The 18316-nt window shown below is 48.9% G+C and overlaps 1 protein-coding gene across 1 annotated transcript in view; it reads right to left on the bottom strand.

The window, feature by feature from the left end:
• LOC135920702 (rho GTPase-activating protein 20-like) overlaps nucleotides 1-18316 on the bottom strand; it is a 712294-nt gene that overhangs the window by 557892 nt on the left and 136086 nt on the right. Inside the window, exon 2 of the mRNA XM_065454923.1 lies at nucleotides 6500-6692. Within this exon, the coding sequence (XP_065310995.1) occupies nucleotides 6500-6692 (193 nt within the window). The remainder of the gene's footprint in view (nucleotides 1-6499; nucleotides 6693-18316) is intronic.

Genomic DNA, 18316 nt, shown 5'->3' on the forward strand with positions numbered 1-18316 from the left:
TTTAATACCACAAGATTACAGAAATTTGCACTCATATTCCCACTATCATCGATGGAAGGAATGAAGTTGCGCTTATATATCCAAGAAACGCACGGAAGTTAGTCTACACCGCATCGCACCACTACAGTGCAGTGTGGTGAAACTCATCAAGAATTTGTAAATGCCATGTGCAAATGAATATTGTAGAGGCTCTTCCATGAATTCTCCATGAATTACTCCATCTTAGTCATTTTTCACGGTTACGCGCTTTTCTTATTAGTGAAATAGCCGATTGAACGAGGCTGTTGCAATATGCCGCGCTCTGTGGCAAAAGCTACTTGCGCAAGCAGAGCACCGAGCGTGATACTCGAAGAGTCGCAGACGCTGGCGCCATCTCGCCAAGGCTGCCGCAGACGCGCTTGGGAAAGCACCCCGGCGCGAAATTCGAACGATGCAAAAACAGGTTTCGACAAGCCATGCGGCGAAGCGTCCTTTCGGAAAATAAGCGTCGGAGGAGGAAGAGGGCAGCTCCTACGCGGTGGGAGCAGGAATGATGATGAGTAATGACAACTCTTCATCAATGAGAACAAACTTCTGACTAACTATATTGCAAAACAATACTCGCTGATTGGCCTCCTTAATCTCTGGATCACTGAGAGTCTGATCGCCATTTTTCATAAAGGCGTTGTGTCTTTCATAATCTAAAATAGGGCTCCTCTAAACAAGGCTGCAGCATGCCCGATAGCCCGGTCCTTATACAATCAGATAACTTGCTTTAAGCGACTAGGCTCTGCCCTTGTTAAATTACTACAACTACACTACCTCATGCTTACGCTAGGTACAAGATTTCTCCCTATATATATATGCGTATATTTTGCCCCCAATAGCTAAATCAAGAGTACATAACGTTGTGAATGCACTCGTGCCACCCTTAAATAAGCTAGATGTTGCTATCTGTAAGAGAACGTTATTAATGCTATTGATAGATCAATATTTTAATTGCGCGAATAAAAAAATGTAGGTGCCCTTCAGGTGGCGCCAGCTGCTCAATGTCACAAAGTGAACGAAAGATTTAATGTATGCCAAGCAGTTCAATGGCACCGCAGCAGCACTTCCGCACTGCAAAGTAAAGCTGAAAAGAGATCGAATAGCAATATTGACTCGCACGCACGCAGGCACGCACGCACGCACGCACACACACACACACACACACACAGACAGAGACAGACAGACAGACAGATAGATAGACAGATAGATAGAGTAAATATTGGAACAGAGGCCTTTGAAATAGCAGGAGCTTCCGTCCGAGGAGCTTCCTTCCCATTTAATCGGTTTCGTGCGAGAGGCGAACAACGGGTACGCTAAAAGGTGGAGGATCCCTCCTTCTCGATTTTTTTTATGCGAAGCATATTACGAGGGCTCAACCCAGCTCCTCAGGCGCGGCGGTGACCATGAAATCACGTGACACCGTGACGTCACGACAGAGGAGAAGTGGCTTTGGCTCAACTCTTGCAAGACGGGCTGGGTGGGAATCGAACCAGGGTCTCCGGAGTGTGGGACGGAGACGCTACAACTGAGCCACGAGTACAACGCTTCAAAGCGGTACAAAAGCGCCTCTAGTGAATGCGGTGTTGCCTTAGAAACGCGCTGTTTCTAAGGCGTGCGTCTCTTGCTCAGGCGCACATTTCGTTGCCGCGCCGAACGCTGCTTTGCTCGACGCTCACCGCGTCCAATGCGGGGCGCGTAGTCGCTGCCCTGTAGCCCATTGTCTTACACCCCTTGGCGGGTCGACGGGAACGCTGTCGCGTTCCACTCTTGAAGGCGAAGAAGTAATGCATGAGTTGTTTCTTCGTCTAGCCGAACCAAATATAGCCAAGCAACAGCAGTTCACCAGGCTAAACAGTGGTTCAACAACTAAAATAAAGGCTAGTATGCTTCGCATCCTGGGCTTAACCTTACCTAAGCCACAGCCATTTTTTTTTTAGTTTGCTGACGTGCTCCATAGCCTTCGTAGCACTGTACGGTTTTCGTGAGATGCACTAAAGTACTCCTGTAATTCAGCACGAGCGAAGTATAGTGCGCCTCAATGCGTCCTCACAAGTACTCCGAGTTGCGTAATATTCTATCACTGTTCCGTCACTTCAGCCGTGGTACAGTGGTTATAGCAGTCGGATGAAAGTTTGAACACCTGTCGGAAACTAGACTTAAATTTCCCTGAAGGAGCATTTTCTACGAAAAACACAAAGCTTGCGAGACATCCTCAACGAGGACTACATTTATGAACTCGTAAGTGGCTACTACTACTACTACTACTACTGCTAATAATAATAATAATAATAATAATAATAATAATAATAGAAATCGGTGGTATGGTGAGCGCTAAAACACGAGCGGCTTGCCTCGCTCGCCAGGTCAACCTCACCGGACGCCCTTTCGCAAAAAGAATGCGAGTGCGGCGGCAGCCCTACGGGCACACCCACCCCATCACAAAATCCTTCACTGTCACATCAGTGCCGCTGTCCGGTAAAACTGCAACACTTTTTCTCACGAGGCGTGGGCGCGCACCACCGAAACGCGCTAATGTCTTGGCCGTCGTGCGCGGCTTCGCTTGTTCGCTTTTATTTTTCTGTCAGCGGGCCGGCCGCTCTTGTGTTTTGCATCCTGCCGCCGCTACGCCCACGCAGCTAATCACGCTTCCGCTTTCACTTTGCAAGCGCGCGTGACACTTTCTCCGCCGCTCCGCGCCCTGTCCGTTATGCAGGCGTAGGCGACTTACCGACCGTATGCTTCCAGGCTCCCCTCTGCCCCCACCCCCTCTTTCCCGCACACATACAATTACCTTTTTCCTTTTATTTTTTCCTTCACTAATGCATCTGCTCTTTTCCTGTTTCTTTTTCTTTAACGCCATGCAGGCGCTTTAAGGGCAATCATTGACCGTGACATAGTGAAATTATAAACAGACGCGATTACGGTGGCTGTGCAGAGAAGCCCGTGTCCTGCTCGTAAGGCAAGGTATGCGCGTTACAGCGTTACGGAGGTGTCCCGGCGTTCTTGCGGAAGCGAATTTTACGCCGAAGGCATAGAAGCAAAGCTAAAACGGAACCAACTGCTCGAAATTTGACGGCCGTTTGCGGCGTGGTTATTGCCGGTTGTCACGGCGCTATAGATTGCAGTGATTTTACAACCGTTCCGCGTGCGCTGCTGTGCAGGAGAAGCGTTGGCGCTCCCTGGACAGATGGCGTGATTTTATTCACAATAGCGTTTCTTAACCACTGGATGCGGGAAAAGAAAACAAAAAGGAGGGAAACGCATAAGAAAAATAAACTATTAGAGAAAAAGCCGAGCAGAGAGGTAGGATTGAGCTAGCATGCTCTGGCCTGCTACTCGGCACAGGGGAAAACGGAAAGAGTAATATGCAATATGCAATAACCACGAAAAAAAGTTGTTTCATAAGGGTCTCGAGTCTAGTCCGGTGCTCTGGAAATCGCCCACAACAACCCTCATAGCTGTTTTTTTTTCTTTCTTTTTCATTCTGCTGCTTTGAAGACGCTCACTGCGGCCAAAGTACAACATACCGAGAATTGTTGCAAAACGCATAGTTACATATTTAAAAAAATCGGAAGCAAGCCATAGGAGCTTGTTAAAATTAAGAGAAAGCTTCCAGGTATACGGCGGATATATTCAACGACGTGCACTTGATGATTAGCTGCATTGATTATTGCTATGAGGCATGTGGGTGATTTGACACTACCTCCAGGACCGGCCCACCCTATAAACCACATTAAACTCCAGGGGTCGTCCCATCTAAGGATTCTTCTCCGTGCGCCTGTCTTATTCAGTTTTGAGCTGCGAACATGTATGCAAGCTCTGGCAACTAATTAGCACTTCTCACAGCTGGGACACGTTAAATCCTTCGCGACAACGCATATTGTGCACAACTGTCTGGGTCGGCCCGCCTAGTCACCAGCTTTGCTTACGCTACATGTCTCAGGGATCAGCGTTTTACTCGGTCAGACAACCGCCCACACAAAGTGGAGGAAAGAGCCAAAGAGAGCGTCGCTTGAAAAGTTCTTTGTCACTAAGGAAGCGAGGTGCATATTGAAATTACTCTGTTGCTGACTATTGGCAAGTCCAGAATCCGGTGCTTGTGCTGGCAACACTGTCCAAATAAACCAAGATGGCTACGACATACAGGTTCACGGCGGCTCATTTCACTTGTACATACATGTGATCACGCTTCTCTTTCGTGGCGTCGAATCGAGGTGTTTCGTGGAAGCCGAAAAGGTCCTTGCTGCCGATCCCCTTATTTATATGGGTATCAAGGATTTCAGCGATGAAACGGCGAAAATGGTTGCGCTGTACATGTGAACCTCCGGCCTGCCCAGCGAGCCGCATCAGATAAAAAAAAAATTAACAAAGAGCCGTTCGAGCGAAACGGAAGTTAAAAAAGGGAGGCGTTTGCGCGTAGGGGGTCTCCGAAAGGTGCAAGCACTAGTTCGCCGCGTTGCTCCCCTGGTACAGCTACGATACTTGACTGTATTCGAACTTCATAGCCAACCCCGCGCTGCGACTGATGTTCTAGTATATCACACATAGCATCTCACAATCTGCCGCGCTTTCAGAAGCTGAATACAGGCAATCTGCACTGATCGAACGAGGCTAAAAACTGTTATGTTACTATGGTCAGTGTGTCTCGGGATAAAAGCAGATGAGAGTTCCGTTTGTGAGTAGGGTACAGCTGTTTTTTTTATAGTTAACTGATACGCGTGACAAAGTCATCTGCGTCCGATGACAGGCGCTCGTTCATGTTCGCAGTACATTGTTCGAGGTAGGGCCCGGACTTGGGAACACTGAAAACATATGCCGCCCGCATACGAAATTGTAAACCCCGGCGAAACGTGAAAAGTGAATAACAACAAATCGAATCAAGTTGAGTTTGTTCCAACACGTTTACAAAATTTGGCGAGGGTTTTCTTTTAGACAAAGTCACGTGTATTAGTGTAAATGCATGACTTCGAAACTAACTGAACCAGTTGCAATGGCATTTAGCTGTGTGCGCAGTGTCAGAAGGCAAACTAACGGCACTGTGCGAAGTTCGAACGCTCCAAATCTGGAACAAGAGCTGTTTGCAGGAGCTTGTAAATTTCCTGTGAGCAAATAATCTGACAGCTCACCGCGTTGAATGAAAACACAGCATTTTCGGCTTGCACAGCTAAACTAAAGCATGCTATGAGACCGATATTTCGTCTCGCGGCATAACAGGTGTCACGTTCAACTTCCGACCTTCCGAGGTAGTTATCATTCCCGTTACCGTGTCTGCAGACGAAACTACCTTAGCGAGTATATTTCTTGTGCTTAAAGCATTAGTAACGCTAATGCTGGGGCAAAAAAACTATAAACGAATAATGCCAAATGTAGCTTAAGCGTACATCACTGTAAGTTATTAAAGCGTCTGCCTTTAAACAAAGTAAACTCCGTGATTTGAAACGCCAGCAAGGCGTTTAAAATAAATCAAGATTAAAATTAAATTATGGGGTTTTACGTGCCAAAACCACTTTCTGATTATGAGGCACGCCGTAGTGGAGCTCCGGAAATTTCGACCACCTGGGGTTCTTTAACGTGCACCTAAATTTAAGTACACGGGTGTTTTCGCATTTCGCCCCCATCTAAATGCGGCCGCTGTGGCCGGGATTCGATCCCGCGACCTCGTGCTCAGCAGCCTAACACCATAGCCACTGAGCAACCACGGCGGGTTAAATCAAGATCGGCAAAAGATAAAATCAAACATCGCTGTCTTGCCACCGCAATGACACGCATAATTATACACAAAATAGTATTTAGACATCAGTCTTCTTCATTTTTGGGCTTGTACGCGGCGATATTACGAGGATTTGAGAACTGCGAGGCGTTCAGCGCGTGCCGTGATAGGAGACCCTCTTTCGTTTAAAGCCTGAACCTGGGTCGTCTATATCTCGGCGAGGCCACAAGGTGGCGCGCGCTTACTTGGAGTCGCGAATAGTCGGTGACAACCTAAGAATAAAAAGTTATGTATACGCTGTTTAATTCATACGCAGTCTGTGTGGTCATGCCAGCGAATTAGGTTCGCTTATTTCCGTGACGCCAAGCAGTGTTGCCTGTCCAAATCGGCATTTTTCCCCGTTGAGAAAAAAATGCCGCCTTTGTGTCACTATAGTTTTAGGCTGAACCGTGAACGTGTTGGTAAATTTTTTGGGTGATACTGACGATTATGATTCGAGCTTGAAACAACGAGCTTTTACTTTTCAATTAGCCTAGCAGTCAAAGTCGTTAAGCTGTGATCCCAGTCCAACTGGCTCGTCTCTCTTTCAGAGGTGGACGGCAGGTACAGACTGCGTTTTCGTGGGTATACGGATAGTTCACGCTGAACAAGTAACGTACTGGCGTCTACCGAAAATCGTTCTACAAATGACGCAGAGGCCGAATAAAAGGCACATAGAAATCAGACAGGAGATAACGAAGCACAATAGTGAACGTTGCATACCCCATCGCGTGACCGGCGCGTAGTGCCTCCGGTCCTCCAGGAGCACCTCCTGCCCCACGAGAAGCGCCGCGCAGGCTGACGGCTCGAGTGGCGCTCCGGAGGCGGCCAGCCGAAAGCGGGGCTGGAAGATCTTCCACCGCTCCACCAACGGGGACACCAGCTCCTGGATCTGCTGATGGCCCTCGCCCGTCACCTGCGGGATGTCAAGTTCATCGTTTACTCACAGCTCCTAATGGCTTTCATGTAGGTAGCGACTTCGCTCAATGTCTCTGAACGGTGTGTACATCATCATCATCATCATCATCATCATCATCATCATCATCATCATCAACAACAACAACAACAACAGCAACATATTATTTATAATAATAATAATAATAATAATAATAATAATAATAATAATAATAATAATAATAATAATAATAATAATAATAATAATAATAATAATAATCTTTATGTCCACTGCAGGACGAAGGAGCACGCCATAATTTTTACATGTTCATCCTAACCAGCACTTGCATACTGCAGTAACACGTTTGCTTTCAACGACCGTTGAGCTCAAAAGGTCCGCGAGCTCGCACACCTTCCACGAGCTTGCACAGAAGAGCTGAATTTCCGCGGCAGGTGCTTTGAGCACCGCAGTGTACTTAAGACATTGAAGAAGCTCTGGGAGTGTCCCTAACGAAGGCGCTTTTATGCTTTCGCACAGACACGCGTCTAGACCAGACACTGCAGTAACTTGTTACGGTGAGTGCATAGATACATTTTGTGCGTGTGTATTGATATAAGACTGCCTCATTTCGTATCTCACCCTCGCAATCCGGTGTATAGCATGGTAAGCCCATGGCAAAGAAAACGACTCCAGCATCTATAGGATATGCTTGTCTCATTCTGTTCTAAAGTGAAGAAGACATGAAAAAATAGCAAGTAGTAAAAAGTTAAGTGGGTTGAGTGGAAGACTCGAATCTTAGGTGAGCGTTAAAATGTACATATGACAGTGTATAGTTTCTTTACTCGTGGTATCCCGTTCTGGTATGTCCATGCAGCTGCATTTCCGCATATGGATTGTCAATGAAATGCAGCAGCATAAAGGAAGTCGCTTGCTTTCCTTACAGTGTACAGCTCCCACACAACCTCACCGCTAGACTGCGGTGGCCGTATAATAGCCGAATAGCCAGCAGCGAGGCTACAGAACACAACGAACAGGAGTTGGTCGACACCTGTTAACTCGTATATAGACATGTAAGGACCCTTTCTATTACAGCCATTGGGCCACCAGACAATTGGCGCTCTTTGGCCGTCCTTCACACTTGCGCCAATAAAACCCCATACATCATCATCATCATCAACGATTGGAACCTCCCGCATACATTATTTCACCAACATATTCCTCTGGTGAACGCTTTTACGGCCTTGGAAAAGTGCACCTCGAAATAGCCATGCCTTCTGATCGTGCTTCAGCAACCGAGGCCGTTCTCCGCCGCCAAGCAGTGAACGAAGGGAACGCAGCATTCGGCGCCCCTGGGTGGATTCCGCACATCGATCGTTCACAAGGAGCAGACAGTGGCAAGGCGTAACCATCTACAGAAGTGGGAATAACGGATCTCGCCGTACTGCCTCCGAGAAGCGTCAAGGTCTTCTCAACGTTCTCGACGTGGATGCCTCAACGGTCGACGTAGACTCTAAACACCTGCAAGGTTTGCTAGCTTTACACGCCATTATGAGAGCCAATGAAAGGCGGAGTCGTTAGTCGATACGACTGCAAAGTAGCAACCGAAGCAAGCGCGGTACCACCCAGTCACGTCTTCAATCGCGAACCTTCTTGCTCCAGTGTAGATTTCTGGCTAAAGATAACCTCCAGACACGCTGCCAATATACTCGTTGTTAGTAGAGCAGGGGTAATATGTCTGTCAGCTTATACTGTGCAGCTGAAATCTCGTGAGAGCGACTAGTAAGCATTACCTTGTCATTAGCGAACATGATAGAGAGAGAGATAATGAACGATGTGTAGTAAAGGCTGAGTTTCTATGTTCTTGAGCTTGAAAGAGAAGAGAAAGGACAGTTAAAGTTATGACCCAAGACAAAAGCTAAAGAAGGAAGAAAGGAATTGTTGCATGAAGAAAAGCTTTGCACAGTGGTTCGCAAGAACAAACGTCACAAAAGGCTCTCGAGAAAGCATAAACGCGCATGTTTAAGTACGCTAGCGTGTCGTACACCGGATGCGCAGACGAAGCCAAGATCGGTGCAGCCAACGGCTATGCAAAGCACGGGAGCGTAAGCGAGCGAAGTTGCACGCGGGCATTTGCGGGGCTGATGGATGGGCAGGGTGTAGGCGAGACACGGCCGTATACGGCGGGAAGGCTCGCGTATAAGATAGCGATAGATGCGCTACGCACGCCAAAGAGAAACGCGAAGCAAGATTTCGTCGCGAGCATTTGCGTCCACCGCCTGCCTCCGCTCACGGAGCGCGTGCACCGGGCGGACACTTCGCGCGGTGCGTTCCTGCACGCATTGTCTCAGGGACGCAACAGCTGGGCACGCCCAAGACGACGTGCCAGGGTGCAAGCGCACGCTGCTGCTTAATCGATAGAATCGCGCGATAGCTCCGCCTATTGTTCCATCATTTGCCTTCGAGATTCAGCTGTATGCTTCTTCCCTTGTCCATTATGCTATGCTCGACTCTTCACGAAGGCAATATAGCTGCGACGCGTCCGCGGGTGGCGAGGTTATTTTTGGCACCCGCTTGGCGGCCGATGGGGACAGGTGTTTTCACAACGCTGAAGCGGTGGCTTGCTGAAGGTGAAAGTGGGCGTAGGACGAGGAGAGGCATACTGCGACATCGTACGCGTGGCGTGCGGCAGTGGAAGCCGAGGTTCGCTTGGATCTCACTCGTGTTGGCGACGAAACCGCACATTTGCGCCTGCGGAGACAAACGCTGCTGTCGGCGGTGGGTCGCAGGGTAAATAAACGGTGGATGTCGTGCCAATTCGGAGGTGAGGTTGTCAACACGCTAATGACAGGACAGTTATTTCCTCTTTTTATTTTCTTGTCAGCCCAATGGACACGTGATGAACGATACTCGGGTAAAAAGCAACAACAACCTTGGAATAAACCGAATTGCACCTGAAAGTTACACTGGCATTTAATACTCCTATCGAAATGGTTCTTCAGATAGCTGGAAAATTTTTCTTAGTTATATGAGTCTAGAATGGAACTACCAAGACAGGTTATGCAGAATGAAGTGCTCTAGATGTATCTGTGGTCACCTCGAAATTGTGACCAAACGGGGCAGTCGGCGTAATGGAAACCAATTATCGCTATAGTGGTCCACACGTGGAAGGTTCATAGCTTGTCATATATATATATATATATATATATATATATATATATATATATATATATATATATATATATATATATATATATATATATATATATATATATATATATATATATATATATATATATATATATAAAGTTCACTTCGAAAGTCCATAGCATTGAGCACTCCATGTTCTCAACTAACATACCGGTGACAGTAGAATCTAACTCATTTTCCTGCTCGGCACACCTTTCTTCTACATCAGAGAAACTTCGTAAAATATACAGCAATGCTGTGTATTTAGAAATGACCCTTAGATAATGGCGGAGAACATAAATTTGTACTGACATATGGCACGGGCTTTACGATATAGTGATAGTAACTCAGGCGGAGGAACTACCGACCATGTCTGCCAGGATAACCCCGCTTGTAGCTAAATCCCCACCACCCCTGTCAGTGTAAACATTCTACGAATTGCGTTATTTGTCGCGAGAAAGTTTTGTTAGAATTACTTTGCTGCTGTCACCATATCCTCCCAAAAAATTTGCCCACGTGCTTAAGAGCGCCGCAAGCCGTTCGCGATTCTGGCAACTGTGCAACGCCTATATGAGGGGCGCTCGCTTGTAACACTCTCGCATTCACGTGTACATCCACTCTTTTCTTTATCTTGTTCACTTCACCTTTACCGGTGGTGGCATGCTTTTTGCTGAGTGGCGCATACCTCTCTGGGTGGATCTCCAGCTCGTCACCGCCCGTCACGCAATGCGCGTGTGCGCGCGAAGCGTCTTCGCGCGTGTTTCGTGCCGCCAATCGGAAAACCTTGAGAATCGCAGGCGTCATCACCTGTGTCTGTGACACACACACACACACACCACTTCGCGGCTTGCAGCGCGAGTACTCGTCGTCCCATAAGAGAAGCGCCCCGGGCGCGTCAATTACGCTGAAGCGGAGATGAGTGTCGCCTCAGAGCTGATACTACCACTCAGTGGTGTCCCTACTCGTCGCATAGCGACGTTTATTTCTTTGCTTTCTTCTTTCGATGCCGCGACGACGGGCAATTAAGAGAGCGACGCATGCGTTCGACGAGATTGCCGAAGACGAAGAACTAAAATAAAGAACAACCGCCATTCGACCGTCAAGGACGACCAGAATGAGTAGATTGTACGCGGCCATCACACCCTCGAACGATCTGACTGAACGAGGCGCTTTGGCGAGTTTCATTTCACGCACAGGGGCGTTCCGATAGGCGGCGCCGATGTGCTAAAAACGCGGCGACGTTTCGCATCGCCGCTGTCATCGCCCAATCTGAGAGAATCAGATTAGAATTGACCGTTCTCGGTTTTATCTAATTGGGTGCGATTAAGCGGAGATAAGGAAACGCACATAAACATCCAGGGTAGAACGCTACAAAACATAAATGGCGTTTCAGCATAATCCGCACCAGATTAATCCCAACGCTTGAATGGGCCTTGAAATGGCTGTAAACGACTGCGCTGCCGTTGACCCCCTTTTTTCTTGCCCTTTTTTTTCGTTTTTCGTGTGAGCTTTCTTCTCATCTGCGACGTGGAAGCGGTGTGTACAGTGAAACCGATGGCGTGGAAAATACCCAACTCAGCCGCTGAGGGCGACTGACCTACCGCGCCTTGGACAGCTACGCTGCACGTTGTCTCTTAAATGCTTCTGAGAGGAAGAAAGAAAGAAAGAAAGAAAGAAAGAAAGAAAGAAAGAAAGGAAACACCCCGGAGCGCATCGTCAGCGCTCTCATTTGTGTGATCTTATCAAAGAGAGGCCACCGATAGGATGAGGACTCCAGCAGCGCCCCGAACTGTCCGGAGGAAGCAGCGATCCCCGAACGGTTGCTGCTCACTTACCTCAGCCTTTCCGCTCTATCTAACCCAGCTCGGCGCTACTCTTTTACGACAAGGTCGCCGCCGTGCGTCGCGCGGTTCTCCCCGTCGCACTTATTAGACGAAGCGACGCCACTCCGCGGTTTATCAGCGTCCGCGCGTAGGTGATTCATCAGAGTCGCCAGTGGGCTCGAAGTTTGCCGCTACACGCAGATAACTCCATCGCTCCCCCGGGATCGCACCATGCAGTCTTAGATATACGTTCTGTACGACGCGATTGATGGCGTCGTTCGCGTGGCACGTAGATAACAGTAATGGGTTTCCTTTTCCACAAGCCGCATCCTGCATCACGTTTTTTTGTTAACTGCGAGAGCACCTCCAGTCCACTCTTGCGCATGCACGCATCCTTGTAGAGAAGCAAAGAAAAACATCTTCGTTTTCGCTTGCCTTCGCCGGACACCTTCCTATACTTTTTTTTTATTATTTCGCTACACACGGGCAGCCCTGTTGTTCGTCCATTGTGAACGCATTCCTGGTTGAAGACTCACAGCTCAAAGGTTCGAGCGCTCCTGCAATCATTACTGACATCAAACAATGCGAAAGTGTGAGTTGAGAGTCGGCTCACATTTCTTTAGCGGCGCTATAGAAAACTCCTTTGTTTCTATAGGTTCATCACGTACCTTTTTCTTTTTCATCAATGCAAAATCAAGGCAATGTTGTGTGTTTCGGTACGCAGTTCTGTCGGTGTCACTTTGACACTTATCTATTTATACCTCCCATCGCTACTTCCTCTACTTTCAGAAAGAAAGAACGAGATCGATGCATGGTGCGGTCCGCGTAGGAGGGTACTATCAGATGTACTTTTTGTGCCGGACCCCTATTCGTCTTCCAAGTTTTCTCACTTTCTATGGAGAAGAGGCCGGGATTTCGACAGAAGTGCAAAGAGGGTGAATCGCCGTAACATCCGCGAGGCTGATCGATGAGTTGGTCGGCAATCTCCTCGTAATGGAATATTATTTATACGCAAACTGATCGGCCATGAAAACGGTGCATCTTCACGCGAATTATCAGTGGCAAAGATGTTCTGTGAATCTACCGGTCTTTCAATCACGGCTCCTTGACCAAACCCAAATCAACCAACACTGGACGAGGTTAACCTGACGGACTTGAGCAATTAGTCTTTGCTACCTGAAGCCAGTTTCCATAGCCGCGATAATGAAATGACATGTCATCCGTAAACGCTAATCTCTCTTTCCATACCTTGAGCGTAGATGCTTAAATATATCTTCGTTTGAGCACCCGGATGTTCTTAAATGATCTAATGATCACGCAACGCCTCCTCCTCCATGAATTTCACGAAAATGTCGAGCGATACAAACGTCGATGTCAGCGATGTGCGCAGAACAACTCCACATAAAGGATGCGCTGATTACCAAACTGAACACTGGATGCCGAAGAGGCAACATACAGCTGTATAGGAGAGCTTAACGAAGAACAGGATAGCGGTGCGGATGAATCTCGGCCATTCACTTGAATGACAAAGCGTTTTTCATCGTACTGCTTCATAGTGCTGCTAAGACTGTTATGAACTCGGCAACGGAAATCAAATTTGGAACAATACTTTTCCTCCACAGGCTCCTTGCTTACATGCTAGCGCCTTGGAATTGTAATGCTGAAAACCGACAGTGTTTAGCTTGGGATCGCATTGCGATGCATTCTTCACTGTGCACTTCAGAGAAGCAAAGAGGGGAAGGAAGGTAGGGGGGAGCGTTGTCTCAGACATTTCGCTCAAGCGACTAGTTATTCAGTTATGTCGAACATGGATATGAAACGCGAATAAGTATGGGGATTTGCATAAGAGTATTAATGTGACACTGTGTCACGGAGAAAAAAAAAACGGAACGAGATAAAATAACAGCACTAGTATACATGTAGGTAAATCTTGCAATAGTGGTTTTAGTCGTTCAGTTTAATTTCTTTATTGTATAGGATTGTGCTACGTGCATCTGCGCAGGCGTGACCCACCGTTGTCACGGTTGTGCTTGGTGCTGCACTTGCGAAAGAAAAAAACAAAAGACGTGATTTGCACTTTGCGTCGTTTCTGCTTAACTTCTCCGGACTCGCGCCTTTCCGCCACGGACCGGTCTCTGTCTAGCGTTTGCTAGAACGCCCTCTGCAAACAAGCCGCACGTCGGCTTCGCGTGTCGAAAAATGAAGGAGGAAATGGAAAAGAAGAAGAAAAAAAATAACAAGAAAACTGACAGAAAAGTGCCAACAGGGAAGGTAAAAAGCCAATATGTGCTCGCCGAGGCGCGGAGATGCCTCACTGGGCGGTGTGGCTGCACAGATGCGGGGCGAGCGCTCGCGCGTTACGCAAGGTCGCCAGCAAGGCCGTCCGAGAGCAACGACGTACGCCGAGTGCGTTGTGGACGCAAGGCGGGGGGGGGGGGGGGGGGGGGGGGGGAATGTGCCAACAAGGGTTGACCAAAGATCGGCGGGTTTCTTCTTCTTCGTCGTCGTCGTCGTCTGAGTGCCGTTGCCTGTCGTTTGGCCAGGAGAGTCCCTTGCCACGGAGAGAGCTCACTCTCGCTTCCCTCTCTCGCTTTCAATCAAGAGCCGATGGGTGGCGACGGGGATGTATAGCGTACATCATCAGCATGCATCAAGCGAGGAACAAGCGGCTCGGAAGAGTGTGCCCGCACGTTCGACGCGAGGGAAATGAAAAACAAAAGAAAACAAAGACTTACTCGAGAAGAGATTAAGACGTGCGTTCTTTGCTGTTGTTTGCCTTAATCCTTCCCGTATACGCCTCTCGGGCGTCCCAAATTGTCTGGCCTCTTTTTCGCCCCGCCGTAAGCCTCCTGTTTGTATTGTAATTGCCGAGGTTCTGAGGCGGATGGCTTACGTGAGCCGAGATAACGCAGCTGAGCTGTGCGGGAAACGCTTGAATAAAGAGAAGAAGAAAAAAACGAAGAAAAAGGAAATTGTACGAAACCCCGGCAGTGAGACGCCTAAGCACGTTGCGCGCGCCCGCGGAGTCAGTACGGTACGTGCCGAGGTTTCCGCGTTGTTGGCTAATCGCGCCGTTCCACTGAGCCGCGTGTTTCCGCGATGATTGCATCGACGAGAGGTGTGCGTCGACACCGATCGGCGCGTGAGGAGGTTCGCTCAACACGCACGCCGAAGCGACGTCGCAGCTTGCAAGTTAATAGGGTGACGCTGCAAACAAAACGTGATCACGTGGTCGCGATGCCGCGCGTGCTTTGTGTGATTGATGTCTTGGACGCCTCATCGAAGCCAGGTTCGCTCACGTTTCGCGTCGCCTACGGGCGCCTCGCATCCGTGAGACAGCAAGAATGCTGGCCAGGATGTATGTCGAACTTATTCGCCTGGACCGCATTAATCATTAGTAAAGGGTGCGGCAAGCTCGTGGCAGGGTGATGCAGCTTTTGTCTTTAGCACAGTAGTACGATAAGCCGGGCGAATAATTGCTTCGGCCGCAAGAAGAGGTCGGCAAACATGAAACCTCCTTGACTCTTTTATCCAGGAGCGATCTAAACCAGGAGAAACGCACTTTACAAGCGCGCGGTTGCTACGACTTCATCTACATTATGAGCTGAACCGCAAACATCAGTCGTTAAAAAAAAAACTAAGGACACTTCGATTCTTGATACCATGGCAAGCGAGTCAATAAATGAAGGAATGCGGGCAGCCACGAGCAAAGGACACGCACAGCGTGAATGCTGCACTTGTGTCTATTTCGTTTTCTTTCCCCGGAGTATCCGTTTCGCATACCCCCCCCCCCCCCCTCCCCACCTACACCCTCCTTCACATGACACCTGCGCCTCTATGCATATTCAAGAGCTATTAGTCATCCCCCGGGAACCTCCGTTTAAGAACGAGCACGACGCCTCGCCACCGAATTACGCGCGCGCGCGGCCAAAGCCGCCCATTACTCTCAGGACGGATATTAATACCGCGGCCTCGCGGCGCGTGCACGTCTTCGAAGGCGACGACAGAAAAACTGTGTCAGGCTGTCCGCGCAACCCTTCTTTTTTTACGCGGTCACGCGCGCGAACACGGCATGCAATCCCCCCCCCCCCCCCCTAAACGAATCCCTGTCTATCCCACTCTCCCCACACTCTCCCTTCGAGAGGGCGTTAATACACGAGAGTCAGTCGACATCTATGGCGCGGAACTGGTGGCAGGTCGCGAACACGGCCCGACCTATTGGACGGATCGTAAATTTAACGGTGTCCGTGAGACGAGCTTGCGTGCGTGTCCGGTGTGCTGCACGCAGCGTAGAAGCGCAGTGGAATCAGGGGGTGGGTGCACTGGAAGAGTGGTCGGTGGTGCTTGCACACTTTGCATTTACAAAACGTCCGCGCATGCTTGCGGCAGTAAAAAAAAAAAAAAAAAAGGTATTCGGGTGCGTGCGTGTAGTTATACGTGCGCTCGCTGCCGAGTCGATGGCGAATGAGAGATAAGCATCGACGACGAATAGCGGTGCGGCTGGGCTCGTTGTTGCCTATAGGATTAAACGCCCGGCGGATGCCGTTTCAGCCGAGCGGGTCCGCCCCACCCCTGGGGTGGGTTCGCTGTAACTCGATGAGAGCCGCGGCTACTAGGCGGCGCGGAACCGGCGCCAAGAGAACGCCAGAGGGAAGAGTCGTATATTAATGGCACCAAGCGTTTCGTGCGCCGCTGAATTGAATTGGAACGAGCGGACTCTGTTCAACCACTGCTTTGTGTCGCTGGGCGCGCGCGCACGTTCTGTGCGCGCGGAAGGCTGTGGAAAGCGGTAATTGGTCTACGCGACCCGACCGAAATCGAAGCCGACCCGGCCCTATAGGCTGGTTCACCTTATACCTCTCTCGACGTAATTTGGCTGAGGGCGCAGCTCTGTCCCCGTTGCGGTGGGTAAGAGTGTCACATGCTAGCGGAAAAACGGAACCAGCTCTGTGTTGGCCGTGTTAGTAAACGTATAGTCATCGCCATACTTAACCGAAACGTGCCTTAAGCGCCTTTCTTTGCTTCTCCTGTGGCAGTGGTGGGTATCTCTCGTTGGGGGGCCCTGCATGGTGCTATTTTAACGTGCCTTGCTTCCAAAGCATCCAAATTCAATATTTGCTCGTTACAATCTGTCTCTGTCAATAAATGTCAAACCACTTAGATGTGTCTTCATCTTCCGGGTTAAGTCTGAAGATCGCTGTACGTAGGGCGTACTTTTGCGCCAGTGGACCAGGACGAAAGGAAGACATATACATAATGGAGCGCTATAACAGATAGCCATATGGAATTTCGAACAAGGATAAACATCCTGTGCATTCGCAGCACTCTAGCTGAAAACTTCACGATGCTCCTTGTAAAAAAAATTTAGTCTACTTCAGGTGGATCAACAGACGTTGCCAGCACTGACGCATACTTAGCCACACTATTCGATTGCTTGTGCCCTGGTTTGCGTGCGTATGCGTACCTTGGAATTTCACCCGCAGCGGATTTAAATAGAAGCACGTGACACTGCTCAGAGGTAGTTTTATGGCGGGGCCACTTGAGATTCCGATTCAAATATATGTAAAACGTGGAACTGCTCTCATGGGAGAATCACTGAACCGATTTGAATGTACTTGACTTAGTGAAAAAAATGACACAATGTTTACAAATTAATAACTCTGAAAAAAAAAACGTGTCGCACTTAAACTATAACAGTTGGATCATCTGAAGCAGACGAATGCGATATATGTGTTTATAGTTTACGTGAAACCACTACAATACCTACGAGAGAAGAGAGAGAAAATAATGTAGAGAAAGGCAGGGAGGTTAACCAGAGGTAGTTCCGGTTGGCTACCCTGCGCAGGGGGAAGGGTTAAGAGGGATAAAAAGAGAAACAGAGTAGAAGGGGGAGATAGAAAGAAAGGGAGACAAGCACGAACAAAGCGCGTACACTACAGAGCGGTAGGGGGCGGCATTCTTAGAGTCTGTCGTGAAGCCCCGTGGACCGCAAGAACCTTACTAGCGCGAGTAGGGCCTTCAACGCGGATGTTCTTTCGGAGCATTGGCCTAAAGCTTTTAGTTCTGAAATTGGACGATTGTCCAACTGGTCCAGCACTCTGCACATCACTTGTCTCTCAGCACTGTATCGCGGGCAGACACAGATAATGTGTGCGAGCGTCTCGTCGATGTTACATGTGTCGCACGTGGGGCTGTTGGCCATTCCTATGAGGAAAGCATAGGCGTTTGTAAAGGCAACGCCTAGCCACAGACGGTAGGGCATAGTCTGGTCACGTCGGGGTAATCCAGGCGGGAGGTGCATCGGTATGTCCGGAGACAACGAACGCAACCGACACATTGTGAAAACATTCGAGTCCCACAGGGGCAAAGTACACTCACGGGTCATCAATCGCAGCTGAGCCGCAGCGTCTGTTCGCGAAAGCGGAATGAAGACTCGTTGACCACTTTCATGTGCAGAACGGGCGGCTTCGTCGGCGTGGTCATTCCCGCTGATGTTACAATGTCCTGGAAGCCACTGAAAGATTATGTTGTGTCCCTTGTCATAGCTTTGGTGATATATGTGCCGAATTTCTGAGGCCAGTTGTTCATTGGGTCCGTGGCGCATTGGGCTTCGTATGCACTGAAGGGCTGCCTTGG

Source organism: Dermacentor albipictus, chromosome 5 (genome assembly GCF_038994185.2).
Source record: "Dermacentor albipictus isolate Rhodes 1998 colony chromosome 5, USDA_Dalb.pri_finalv2, whole genome shotgun sequence".
Classification (NCBI taxonomy): Eukaryota; Metazoa; Arthropoda; class Arachnida; order Ixodida; family Ixodidae; genus Dermacentor; species Dermacentor albipictus.